General features: G+C 51.7%; 1 protein-coding gene across 1 annotated transcript in view; it reads right to left on the reverse strand.

Moving 5' to 3' along the window:
- Window positions 1-314: 314 nt before the first annotated feature.
- Window positions 315-12,955, reverse strand: part of STIMATE (STIM activating enhancer) — a 44,951-nt gene continuing 32,310 nt past the window's right edge. The window contains exons 4-8 of the mRNA XM_016210223.2: window positions 9,279-9,400; window positions 4,481-4,605; window positions 3,484-3,561; window positions 2,563-2,712; window positions 315-734 (exon numbers count right to left, since the gene is read on the reverse strand). Of these exons, the coding sequence (XP_016065709.1) occupies window positions 618-734; window positions 2,563-2,712; window positions 3,484-3,561; window positions 4,481-4,605; window positions 9,279-9,400 (592 nt within the window). The 3' untranslated portion in view covers window positions 315-617. The remainder of the gene's footprint in view (window positions 735-2,562; window positions 2,713-3,483; window positions 3,562-4,480; window positions 4,606-9,278; window positions 9,401-12,955) is intronic.

Genomic DNA, 12,955 nt, shown 5'->3' on the forward strand with positions numbered 1-12,955 from the left:
CAAATAAACCCATTTCTTTGGGGATTAAAAAGAGTTTTTAAATACAATAGTATGAAAATATAACTTAAAAATATAAAAGTCAACAGCATACGGAAGACTTAAAAATCTGTGTTTTGCCCATTAGTCCCATAGGAAATAAACACATACTCAAAAACATTAACACTGTGACAGTCCATAAAACCAGCTTTAGAAATCAAGTTACAAAAGCCATTTCGAGTAAGAAAGCGTTGCGGTTCCAACTTGGTCAATGAGTGACTTTTAGCCCCAAACATGTTATGTCTTCATTCCCCAAGCCCTGGGGAGAGCTTTTTCCACCCAGCCAAACACAGGAAAGGGCTTCTGGACCCCTCACAACACCGTCGGGACGACAACAAATGAAGAAAACGCCTTGCTTGCATATTTGGTCAGTGTTTGTAGTGCAACTGAGTGGGGACCTCCAACTGCCGCAGCCCGCTCGGCGCTGGCTCTTCCTCCCTCTCTCAAGTCACAGTCATCCGGGAGTGGGCAGAGACAGCGAGAGGATGGAGGTAGAAGAGGGGGGCAGAGAGAGGAGGGAAGGAATGACACTGCAGAGCAGCAGGCTGGGCCCCCAAACCTGACCCCCACACAGGACAGTGTCACACAGGCAGCCCAAAGCGGTGCTTCTTTTTCTTCGCAGGCTTCAGGGGGCTCAGTCTGCGGAGGTCTTCCTCCACGTCGGACTCCTCCATCTCGTCATCGGCCGAGATCAGGATCTGAGGCAGTGGAGAGGCATGGCCCTGAGTTACCGCCCTGAGGTGCCTTCCTCCTCTGCCCTCCCTGGACCCCGGCACGGAAGGGGGGGCAGCCCGTCCAGGAGGCCTCAGTCTTATATTTCTTTGAAAGAACATGGTGGGGAGGCCCCGTTTACAGAATGAGACAAGCTGGCCCACTCAGACCCCATCCATGGGCTACTAAAACCAGCACTGAGTCAACATGCCCTGCCATCTGCTGGTGCTCCCCACTTCTCCCCCATCCTCCAGCTGTGGCGGAACCCCAATTAGAGCAAAGTCGCAGGGACCTGCCGCCCAAGGTCAGCCTGGCAAAATGGCCCGATGTTGACCATGGAGTCCCAGGCCCTTCAAGCTGCCTCAAATCCAGCGAATGCAAAGTGAAAAGCCCCTTTCAAAAGGGGAAGAAAACATCTGTGGGGCACACACAATGCAGGGGGATTTCAGAGCAGCTGTTCTGAAGTGACTTTGTAGCTTCTGAAGACAAAAGGGAGCTCTCTGCTTCTGTGAGCCCCTGGAATGACTGGGCCATGCAGCCAGGGCACCAGGGAATCCCCACCCATTCACTGCCCCACTGCCCCCTCAGACCTCTGAGCACCAGGGAAGGACTGGGACAGCCCAGGTCAGGATGGAGAGGCCTAACGTGCACCTGTGTGAGGCGAACTCATTCTACTCCGGGCCAGAGAGTCTCACCACCTCTCCCCCGGCCACTCCCTTATAGGGTTTCCTGACTCCAGCTTCCGGCCCCTTATCAAACACTCTCTCTGGCTACCTACCACCTGCATGAGCACACCTCAGTTCCTCAGCCTGGACCACAAAGCGCCTCGCCTATCTAGCTCAGACCTCTGCCTCTAGCTTATTTCTGTCATTCTGTCCTATCCTCTGGAATACACGCTGCTCTGGCCATAGCAACTTTCACGTTACCCCAGCGCCAAACCACATGACCATGACTGCTCACGAGCAGCTGCTTCTGCTGGCAATGCTGTCATTCACCTAACGTTCACTGGGTTCTTATATGACAGGCCCCAGGCCACATTCCAGGGCTTACCCTCTGTCCTGCCATCTATCCAGCTTTCGAAACTCCCTCAGGATGCCCCTAGAGTTAGACTGCCTCAGGGTCCTTGGGTTCTGCTAATGCCTCAATCTTAGAACTTACAGCAGTGTCATGACAAGCTGGTCAGGCATTTGCCCTCTCCTCAACCACAAGCAAGAAGGCCTCTGGGGAAGACATTCTCTCAGCCATTTCTGAAGCCCCTCGAGCCCACTGGTTAGCACACCATGGGAGCTGAACAAAGGGCTCTCACAGGGCAGCCCTGCCTCTCTGGAGACACAGAAGTAGGACTTGAGTGCTGCCGCCTGCCCAGAACACACAACCTGGCCTCATGCTCCTGTTGACAACCAGGAGTCTCCCTCAAGTCCAAAACTTTAAGTTAGGAGCCTTGAAAATAAGAGGTGAGGACCCCTACATTTTAGAAATTTCCAGCTGCTTGGCCAACACTTCCCTTGCTCATTAGTGGTGGGCAGGGAGTCAAACACCTGAATGCTTAAAGGTCAACGGTCAGGCCCAGGAGAGTCCTTGCCAGCTTCCCTGGAACAAGGCAGCTCCTCCCTTTCCTGTCTCTACTGGCATAGGGAAGGTGGCAGGAAGCCACCTCCACCAGGTGCTCTCCCTCCCTGCCCTGGGAAGGCCCATGGGACAGCAGGAATGGGTCCAGGCTGGATGGGAGCTGTCAGCCTCTTCTCCCTCCCCTGGATGGCATGAGACATGAGACCAGAGGATCCTTAGGTCAGCAGCACGAGGGCTCGGCCCTACCTCGGACTCGGACTCCTCATGAGAAGCGGCCCTTCGGTAGCGGACCTTGCTCCCGTTCCTCGAGTCCTGGCTGCCTCCCCTTTCTTCCAGTTTAGCTTTCGTCCGCCCCTTCCTCATGAGGAAGTTGTCCACTACCCAAAACATGAAAGCCTGTGGGGAGCAAAAGTGCAGATTACGCGGGGACAAGGCCCTTGTGAAAGCAAAGCAGAGCAGCCCAGCCCCATCCTCCACCCCACTGGAGATGACAATATCCCAAACCAGGGAGAGAACCTTATCCAGCCCCCCACCCTCCCGCTATCTCTCAGAAGCTGAAAAAGAGATTTCTAGCCTCTATTTCCTTTGCTTTCTTATCAGAGAACATCCTGCCCTATTTAGCCCAAGGTTATGTGGTAACTGATGGGACCGCCTGCCTTGGCCTTGCCCCAGCCATTGGCAGAGCGGGCCCGGAACCAAGGTCTCCAGACTCCTGGTCCGGCTCCTCCCAGGGCCCATCGGCTACCATACTCTGCCATGTCTGTCAAACCCAGGTTCCTTTCTGGTTTCTTCTCAGATCTCCTAGCTTCTAGCCAGTGTGCTCGTGAGTTTCTCTGGGAACTCTGTGGTAGAGAATAGCTGATGCGGGTGAATTCTTAATGACTCTGATCTAGGAGTCATTGTTATTCGAGGGGTGGGACCCCCGCCGCAGAAGCCTGGGAGGGCAGGACCAAGTCCCTAGCACCCTCCACCTTGTACAGAGGCCCTGCCTGGCAAGGAAGCAATCTTGCCATTTCCAGGTCTGGGGTGGAGATGGGAGGTGACCAATGCTCACACAGAGGGGCCTGAGAGCTGTGAGGTGTTTTCTCTGTCAGACTCAGAATTCTGCACAGGAACACAGGAAGGCAGGGCACAAACTGGGGTAAAAAAATGCAACAAGGCACTGACATTGACAAAGAAGGGGACGATCAGCATGACGATGGCCAGTTTCAGGTCTGGGTTTTCAATGGGATTCAACAGGGACACCTGTAAGAGAAGCAGACTTGGTGAGGTGGAGAAAGGCCACAGAGAGAGTGCTTGAAAGGAGGGGTGGAGGGAAAATCATCCATGAGGTGCTAAGAGGGGGACTTAGCTTAGACATTCACCCCACCACCTCATACCCAGGGCTGCAAGACCACTTAGAGCAGTTAGTGCTCCCTGTGATGTGGACATGGGGAGTGAGGTCATTACAGATACTAGCAATGAGGTGCCGGGCCACTTGCTAACAGGAATCCTGCATCCCAACCACTTCCTAGAGGACAACAGCTCTAAAAAGCCTTGGTTTATTTTCTTTAAAAATAAAACTCAGCCAAATAAAACCAAAGGATGGCCAAGCTACTTATTTCCAAAGGTGCTTTGGCTGTTTTCATGTGGGCATGTGGAGGAAGTGGGCAGTGGAAGCTTATCTGCACTGTGCTGGGGCCAGAGGGCAGAGGGCAGAGGGCAGAAGGCAGGGCCGAAGGAACCTGTGAAACAATGTGTGCCCAGCTGCTGCCTCTGGCACTGAAAGGTTCTGTTAAACAAGTGGCCAAGAGAGGTGTGTTTGAGGAAGACATCTGCAAATGTAAAGAACACCTGTCGGACATGTACAGGTGCAAGGCCTGAAGACTAATATTGGACAGGTCTGAATTTTCATTGGATTTGTATATTTCATTGGCTTAATCTGAAGCAGACATTTGTGTAATTGAAGTGGATGATGCTATGTAAAAAATTGACTAGTTACTGCTCTTGATAGGTAGCCAATTGCTGCCATATCAGACCAAGTCCGGGCTGTATTCACTAAGTTAAAAAAAACAAAAAACAACAACAATAAATTTGGTTTTCCAGTAGGGTTGGAGTAGGGGGAGTGGCGAGGGAAGTACTGTCTCAGCATCTCAAGGAGCTAAAGAAGAGACAAGAGGCAAACCTTTTTCCACTGAAGAATTAGGAGGATGATGAAGACGACAGATTTTTCAAAAATCATGATCACGATGTAAAGAGCACACTGCCCGACCCAGGCTCCGACCCAGGCTCCACACTGCAGAGTATCTCCTGCAGGGAGAGTGGGCGCTTAGTCACAGGCAGCTCAGGTGGGCACTGCAGCTGGCGATGCCCCGCCCCACTCCCCAAGCTCCCGGGAGCACTCACGTGCCCCTCCCCCACGAGAACCCTGATCTAAAGCTACTTAATGAGCCCCCAAAGCACCAAGAATCACCTCAGCCCAGACAGACAAACGTGGGTGTTTTAAACAAAACCAGAGAATTCCTAATTTGGAGATACCAGAGTGGCTTTTCTTTTAAGAGATTCTAAGATATAATTAAAAAGCACTAAAGTTAGTAAGTGCCTATTGCTGGAGCTCGGAAGAGCTGGTTCTTTTCGTCCGCTGGCAGCAGAAGCGGTGTTAAGCAAGACTGCTATTATTACCCACTGTTATTTTTCCATTGACTGTGGTGCTATCCACCCCGCCCCATGAGCGGCCAATGTTTACGAATTATGAAGGCAGCAAACAACCTCCTTGTGCATCTCCCACCCCCCTCCTCTGCCGTTCCTGCTGCCTCAGCTCTAAAAGATTCTGTCTGGGATGGGGTCCCCCAAAACACCTTGGGCTGGGAACAAGGAAGAAAAGTTCTCAAGGTAAGGAGTGATGGGCTATGCCTCAGGGTTGACAACGGTACACCTGTGGTCCCATCAGTCACTATGCTTGAGAAATGTAGGAACCCACCAGTCCACGCTGGGGGACACTCAGGCCCTGACATGCCTCCAGAATGTTTCAAAAGGGACATGATGAAGGGTGGAGGACCAGCCCCTCCAGGGAGAGATCTACATCCTCAGTGACAGGCAGAACCCACAGGATGAGCCTCTGGGTTCATCCCCAGTGGGAGACCCAGGGGAGAGGAGGGGGTAGGGGAGGCTGCCAGGGTTGTTTGACCATAGCTGGCCAGAACAGGGGCTGGAGAGTAACATCTCAGGGCAGGCTAAGGCCCCAATCCAGGCTGAGAAAAGAATCTGGACCAGAGAGAAATCTCCAGTTTCTCATTTGATTCTATGGTTTTCGTAGCAATCCCTGTCCAGGCCCTAGCACCAGAGGCCCCAGCCCTGTCCGAGCCTGCTTACTGCACCCAGTGGAAGCACAGGGAATGCCTTCATGCAGCTGTAATGGATCAACACCCGGCCATTCCCTTTTCTGGAAAACCTTGGGAGAAGTGTGCAGAAAGCACGCTGAAGACATCATTACCTCTTCTGAGGTCATCCTATCTTTTTCTACTTCTGGAATAAGACACATTTGAGCCAAAAAGTCATTTCAGAATCACAATCTCTCCTAGCTAGATCTTCAGTGGAGTTTTGTAATCTTTTCAGCAAACTACCTTACCTTACAGAGACAAGTTCTCAAAAACAACAGATCAAAGTATTTGTTAAAAACCATTAAGATTGGGGACAGTCAGACAGAAAGCACTGGTAGGAAGTATCTCTGAATGGGGACTAGAGTGTTTAAAAGTCAACAGAACAAGTGGCAACACTCATTCAATATGAAAAGAAACCTACTTGCTCAGAGTGTGTTTACTCCCTTGCTCTCCAGTTTTAAGTGACTGACAGGAGAGGGAATGTTTTCCTTCCATCTGCCTCCTCCCTCACATTGCTGAGTTTCAGGACCACAACTTAGCTGCAATTGCCTTTTTCATTTAGATGCTTTAATAAGAAAGTTTAAAAAAAACAAACATGGTGAAAAACGAAAAAAATCTAGTGTAACCCCACTCTTACATCATTTCCTCCTGTGTATCATGAGTGCACGTGCTGGTTTTTCTGATTTCTGTTCCATTTCAGAGTCTTATGCTTCCCGTGGTCCCACCTTTTAAGGACAAACAAGCCAGGCATTCTTGCTGTGTTATGCTTTTTACCACAATGGACACCCCCAGGTACATGAGTGCTTTGCTTTGCTGAATTATGTCCTCAGGATAAATCACAGGAAAGGGGCCAAAAGGAGGGAACACGTCTGTATCTAGAGAGGCTTCAGAAGGGAGCGTTAGGGCAGGACGGGCGGCCAGGCCCACAAACCACTGGTGCCCGTGGGACACAGACCTTGTTTTCAGGGGTCCTGCATGGGGAAGAGCAGCCCGGTCACCGCACTGCAGACACCACGTATCGCCTGGATCCTGTCTCACCCTCAGGGTGTTTGGCATTCCCCAAGTCCCATGTTCTTGTTAGCAAGTTCAACTTCTCTTCTAGGGGCCATGGAAGCACCTAGAAAACAAGCCCCTCTTCTTCATTTACCTGAGAAGAGCACTATGGGGCCTACATGGAATCACCGCCTCAAGTGGCCGGCCAGTTAACTGGTGTGGCAGATAGAACAATGGCCCCACAGAGACAGAGAGCCACATATTAGTCCCCAAAACCTGTGAATGTGTCAGGTAACGTGGAAGAAGGGGATTAAAGAGTGCAAATGGAATTGCTAGTCTGCTGACTCTAAGACAGAGAGAGTCCCCTGGAGTATCTGGGGTGGGGGGGCACCCAGTATCATCACAAGGGCACTTCAGAGTAAAAGGAGGTGGCAGAAGGTCAGAGCGATAGGATATGAGAGGAACTCAACCCTCAACCTGCTGTTGCTGGCTCTGAAGACAGAGAAAGAGGCTACCAGCGAAGGAATGCAGGCAGCCTTGGAGGCTGGAAAAGGCAAGGACATGGTTCTGCCCTTAGACTCCCAGAGGAACGAGGCCTGCTGACAGAGATTTCAGTCCATGAGACCTGTGTCGGACTTATGAACTACAGAACTGTAAGATAGTAAGTTTGTGCTGTTTTAAGCCACCAGTTTGTGATAATTTGTTATAACAGCAGCAGAAACAAAAGAAATTGGTAGAAATAGAAATCAGGCGACTGAGGACACACGCTCTCCTTCCTCAACCCGGTGTGGGAGGACTGGGATGGTCCTTGGTAAAGGGCAGCTTCATCTGGAGACACCTGGTTTGAAGACTCAGGTTCCCAAAGGAAGGGGCAAGGCAGGCCAAATAGGTAAGAGGAGGGTGGCATGGAAATAGGAGATTCAAACAACCACTGCCTTCTTCTTTCCAATCTACTCTTGGGGATGCAGAGACAGTACGCTGGGAACAGGTGGAACCATAATGCCTGGAGCACTAGGACTGGACACAGTCTCTACTCTCAGGTCACTGAGTGGCATGCAACTGGCTGTAGGTGACTTCCCGGGCACTGGGAGCTATAGTTGAGAGCTCTCCCTTCCAGGAGGGATCTTAACAGCAAAGTCGTTTTGAGCACTGTTCTTAGAGGTGATGGGAGGATTAGGAGCCCAGTGTGGCAGCCACAAGGCACCCATCTTCCTCCCCCACCCCACCATGCACCGGCTGGGTGAGCTTCCTGCTCAACCACTCAACCACTCTGGGTGCCTATCCTACAAACGAGGATGCTGCTGCTTTGGCCGATGTACGCTATGGTCCGTTTCCATCCTCCAAGCTGGGGAGCCCACGACTCGGAGCTCCTCAGAAGCCTTCCCTGGATCCCCAGGAGCACACTTGTGTGTTGGACACTATCTTAGGTCAGTGACTCATCAGGCATCAGGTAACGAAAAGCTAAGAAAAGCCCTCCCCTGAGCTCATCTCCCTTCAATGGAGACAGACAATTACTAAGATTTCTAGAAATACCCCAGGCACTCACAGCAGGCTCCTCAAATCGGCTCCCCTTTTAAAATGTCAGTCCCTAGTACATGCTGAGCCATGTAGGAGTGAGCAGCCCTCAGGCCCAGGAGAGAAAGGGATCTGGAATTCCACCTGCATCCCCTCCCTTCTGACCCGTGTGCACCTTTCATGGCAAAGGTTCCACTCATACTGTTCCCACCAACAACAGGTGCTCCTTCCTCCAGATAGCAGGCCAGCTGCGAGGTGGGAGAGCTGCTGTCCCCCAACCCTGGGTCCTGAATCACCAGGCTGTAGCAAAGCCCGGAGAAGGTGCCTCTCACTGCAGCCCTCTTGGGGCCACATCTAGCCGTGTTTCTCGGAGTACAGAGTAAAAGGTATTGCATTTGTGCTCAGAACAAGCATGGTGGCAGCCTCCTACCCAAGCTGCATCCCAAGGGGGTCAAAGCTGGGCCAGCCTCCACTAGTCACCTGCTTTAAGTCATGTATCTGTGAGTGAGGATGGAACTGATGTCCTCGGTGACTATGTGTGTCAGGTGCTGGGTGGAGGGCCAGCCCGAAGTTAGGAGGTAGCACAGCAACATGGTCCCAGGGGGATGGACCCTCCAGTCCTGACTTTTTAAGCCTCAGTAATAAAATGGTCCAATAAGAGGATAAGCACAGACATGCAGTAGAAAGAGGGGCAGCTCCCTACTGAGCATCTCCCAAACCAACAGCCACCCCCATCTCTTTAATGATGTGGCAGCTTGGTAGAGTGGCCTCATGGCCCTGTGGTGGGGCCGCCAGTGCCCTCTGGTGGAAGAGGCCAATGTTGTCCCCATCTCTGCATCTAAGGTGCCTCCAGCTGCCAAGGTGGAGCCTAAGCAGTGAGGTGAGCACTCACGTGCCTCAGGTGGGGGGAGACACTTTGACACTGACAGAGGGATGACGCTCAGCCCCAGAACAAGCCCCTCCACCACAGAAGAGACAGCCACCAGCTCCTGAACCTTCTCTGAATCCAATGGCCTGGAAGGCTGTACAGGACAAGGAGCAGAGCCCCCTCTAGGAATCCCCCTCCATGCTCCATCAGTGTCCATGGTACGTTACCATATTCGCCAAAACGCAGGGACTCCCACTGCTGCCACTCCACCAGGACACTGACGGCACGCACACCCACGTAGATGAGCAGCATGCCCACGGTGGCATCCAGGAGGAAGTTGATGAGGTACCTGTGAGGAGAGGGCACAGTGGCACCATCAGAGAGCAAGAATCCAAGTTGGGCCCTGAGTGCTTACCAGGGCCACAGTCAGCGCTGATGACAAGCACTCTGTGCCTGTGCAGGAGGCTGCAGTGCTCACTCTGGGAGCCCCGGTGAAGACCCCAGTGTACAGACACTCTTCAGGGGCTGGACAGCTTGAGAGAGGGGTGGAGGGGAGACAAAGAAACTTTAAAGACTACAAGTGTTCCCATCAAATGAATTAAGGCATAAGACAGAGTGATGGAAGCAGCCAAGGAAGTCAACAGGAAAACAGAACTTAATAAACTCTGCTCAATGCCTCTGTTCACTCCCTGACAGCTCAGCCCACCCAAGGCCCCAAGTCAGTGCCACTGACCCTGAAGCTCAGGAAGTGGCATCGGGGATTTGTCAGACCAGAGGGCAGGGCCACACGGCCCTCATTCATCCCTGTGCTTCCAAGCCTGCCATGGAGACACATGCTAGTCAATATTTCCAAGGAGAAAGCTTTACTTCCCATGGAAAAAGCCAGATGATGGAAGAAGGGGAGGAGGAGAGGCAGAAGAGCATGCCTACCTTGACCATGTGTTCTTGTAAGGTCTGTTTCCACTTGTCTGACACACATGTCTTTCCTTATCAAGGAAAAGTCCCTCGCCCAATGGACCTCTCTCGCGGGCCCTGTACCAAGATCTCACTGGGCACCACTGACCACAGGCCCCAGCTCTCCAGACTGCAGAAGTTAAGCAGTCACTGGGTCAGGCTCTAGCCCTCTCAGATGCCACTTGGCTCAGACCATAGACCACCTGTGGTGCTTTCAAGTTGCTGAGACTTGAGGCATTTTATGCAGACTGAGCCCCACTCCAAGGCCTGGGCTTCAAGATGCGCACAGCTCTCTGACACCAGAGGGTGCACACTCTGCTCTGTGTGATCAGGGCCCTGGAATGGTGAGAAAACCAGAAGGAGGGGCAGCCTCTTCTCCCGCCTGCCCTTCCTCTTTAAAATCACAAGGGGTCACTCTCAGACCAGAGATGGAAGGAAGAGCAACTGCTTCCAAGGCAATTTTTCCAAGTTCACAGCTGAGCTTTGGCCCCAGGCTATGCTGCTCTTAGATGCCCATGTCTAATTGGTTTCAAGTGGTTCTCACAACTGAGACCCATCCTGAAAAGCATGAACAACTAATACACATACAAGCATACCTTAATTTATTGTGCTTCACAGATGTTACATTTTTTACAAACTTAGGCAAGACCCTCTACCAGCAAGAAGATTACCACTCGCTTTACTGTGATACTCACTTTGTTGCGGGGTCTGGAACTAAACCTGTACTATCTCAGGTATGCCTGTACATACGTTAGTTCACTCGTTCCCTCACCAACTATTTATTTGAGCCTACAGTGTGCCATGCCTTGGGATAAAGATAGAAAGCTCTATACTCTGAAACCAATACAGGTGAGACACCATGGCAGACAGCACAGTATGATGTGACCCCAGGAGCCAGACTGGGTGGGTTCAAATCCCTGCTCCCTTACTCTTTAGCTGTGAGCTATATAATCTCTCTGTGCCTCAGTTCCCCAACTGTAAATGAGGAAATCAAAGTATCGATATTGCAGGGCTGTATCGATATATGAAGATCGAATGAGTCAATAAATGTAGACAGTACCCGCCACACAGTGAGTAAACATGACACAAGTGTGTTCTCAGAATCATAGGCCCTCAGAGTCACTGAACCCTGATGTCAAAAAAGCTCAACTCCCACCCAAAGTAGCATCCTTATAACAAGGGGCCCCTGAAGCCACAGGAAGCAGCTCATCCCCCTCTGTTTAAGTTTCTCCTCTTCCTGAGTAGAAACTGGCTCCCCTTCTAGGTCTGCAGACTCCCAAGGTGCCCCCGGTCTAGCCCAATCCTTATTCCACCTGTAAAAAGTCACAGGGCAAAGCAGTGGTGGACTGGAGGAAATCCCAGGGCAGCACCTGCTCTTGCTCAAGGCCCAGGTCCTCTCACTTCAGGAGCAATGCTTGCTCTGCCTTCTAGCCTCCCACCTAGCAGCTCCTCAACAGACTGCCGGAGCTCTCATGTCTTCCTGAAGTTCTAACGACAATAATCTCTAACTGAACTATTAACATCTTCATTGGTAACTGCCCCTATGGTTTCCAACGGCACTATACTCCTCATCTGATGAAACCTTCATGATGATCCTGGGGATCTGACAGGACACACAAGACAGAGGAGGAAACTGAAGTTAAGCTGCCTTCCCACAGTCTGGCTCTCCGTCAAGTGCTCTTTTTACCACCCCGAGCTCTATCTCGGGCCTTTTCTCCTCCAGGTCAAGCACTCGAGATCTGTCAACAGCCCCTTTTCCATCCTGGCTGTGATTTAGTTTGTCCATGTCCCATTTAGAGCTGATTCATTTTCTTTTTGCTGATGCAAGGGAGAATTAGGTTTTCTCTCCCCGGTGTCTCTAGTGCATAGAGCTGGCTCTCAGACTATCTCCACCAGTGACATCAAAATGATTCACCAGAGGATGACATGAGCTTGTTGCTGGGCTCAAGGATTGGAAAGACAAGGCCCTTTCCTAACCATCTCCCCTGCAGGACGATCACCCTTCCAGTCCCCTGCTTTGGGACTACATTCAAACATCCAAACAGATCACAACTGTATCTAGGTCTTACTAAATCTCAAAACTGTACACTGTCACCAAAAAAGAGAAGCTTTACGCTTCTTCCAGTTCAAATGGTCTTAAATACCCATGAAACCTCTTGGCAAGGGACTCACTAGCCCTCCACCCCACTCTCCAAGAGACTGGGCAGGGCTGGAGGGCATTCCAGGCAGAGGGCAGCTGACAAATGCACAGAGGTAGGAGACAGCTGTCAGGGTGGAGAGCCACCAGGAGTAGCCCACCATGGCTGAGGCACCAAGTTTGAGCCAGGACGGTAGCAGATGGAGTCAGGATAAGGCAGGTGAGCCTCCTTTCCACTCCATCTGCTAAGTGAGGCACTACTCAGGCGCTGTCAGCAAGGAGGACAGCACATCATGGCCCAACAGGGGCTTCAGGCAGATTGCTCGGGGGCTGTGTGGAAGGCACACTACACTGACAAGGAGAACAACACACGGTCTTCGGGTCAAGAGGTCAATGACGGTCAAAAATGGCTTTGACCCTCAGTGGCTGACAGCACAGAGAAGCCCCGTGTGTCTTGTTCCAGCACAGAGACACTCCTTGGGGCATTATGCTGCCCAGCAAGGGGCTGCTTGAGAACTGGGAGACATAGGAGTACTAGAAAGCCAAGAAACAGAACTTAGATGGATCGGCAGAAAGCCCATGCACGGGGCAACTATCACCAGGTAAAGCCCCAACAGCCAACTAAGCTGTGTGTCTGAGCTCACAGGATGCTCTCTCGGAGGAGCACAGAGGAAAAGCAAGCTGCCCCCTCCCCAAGCACAGAGAAGCAAACTGTCCCTTCCCCAAGCACAAAGGAAAAGCAAGCTGCCCCCTCCCCAAGCACAGAGAAGCAAACTGTCCCTTCCCCAAGCACAAAGGAAAAGCAAGCTGCCC

The sequence above is a fragment of the Miniopterus natalensis genome, chromosome 15 (genome assembly GCF_054644295.1).
Source record: "Miniopterus natalensis isolate mMinNat1 chromosome 15, mMinNat1.hap1, whole genome shotgun sequence".
Lineage (NCBI taxonomy): Eukaryota > Metazoa > Chordata > Mammalia > Chiroptera > Miniopteridae > Miniopterus > Miniopterus natalensis.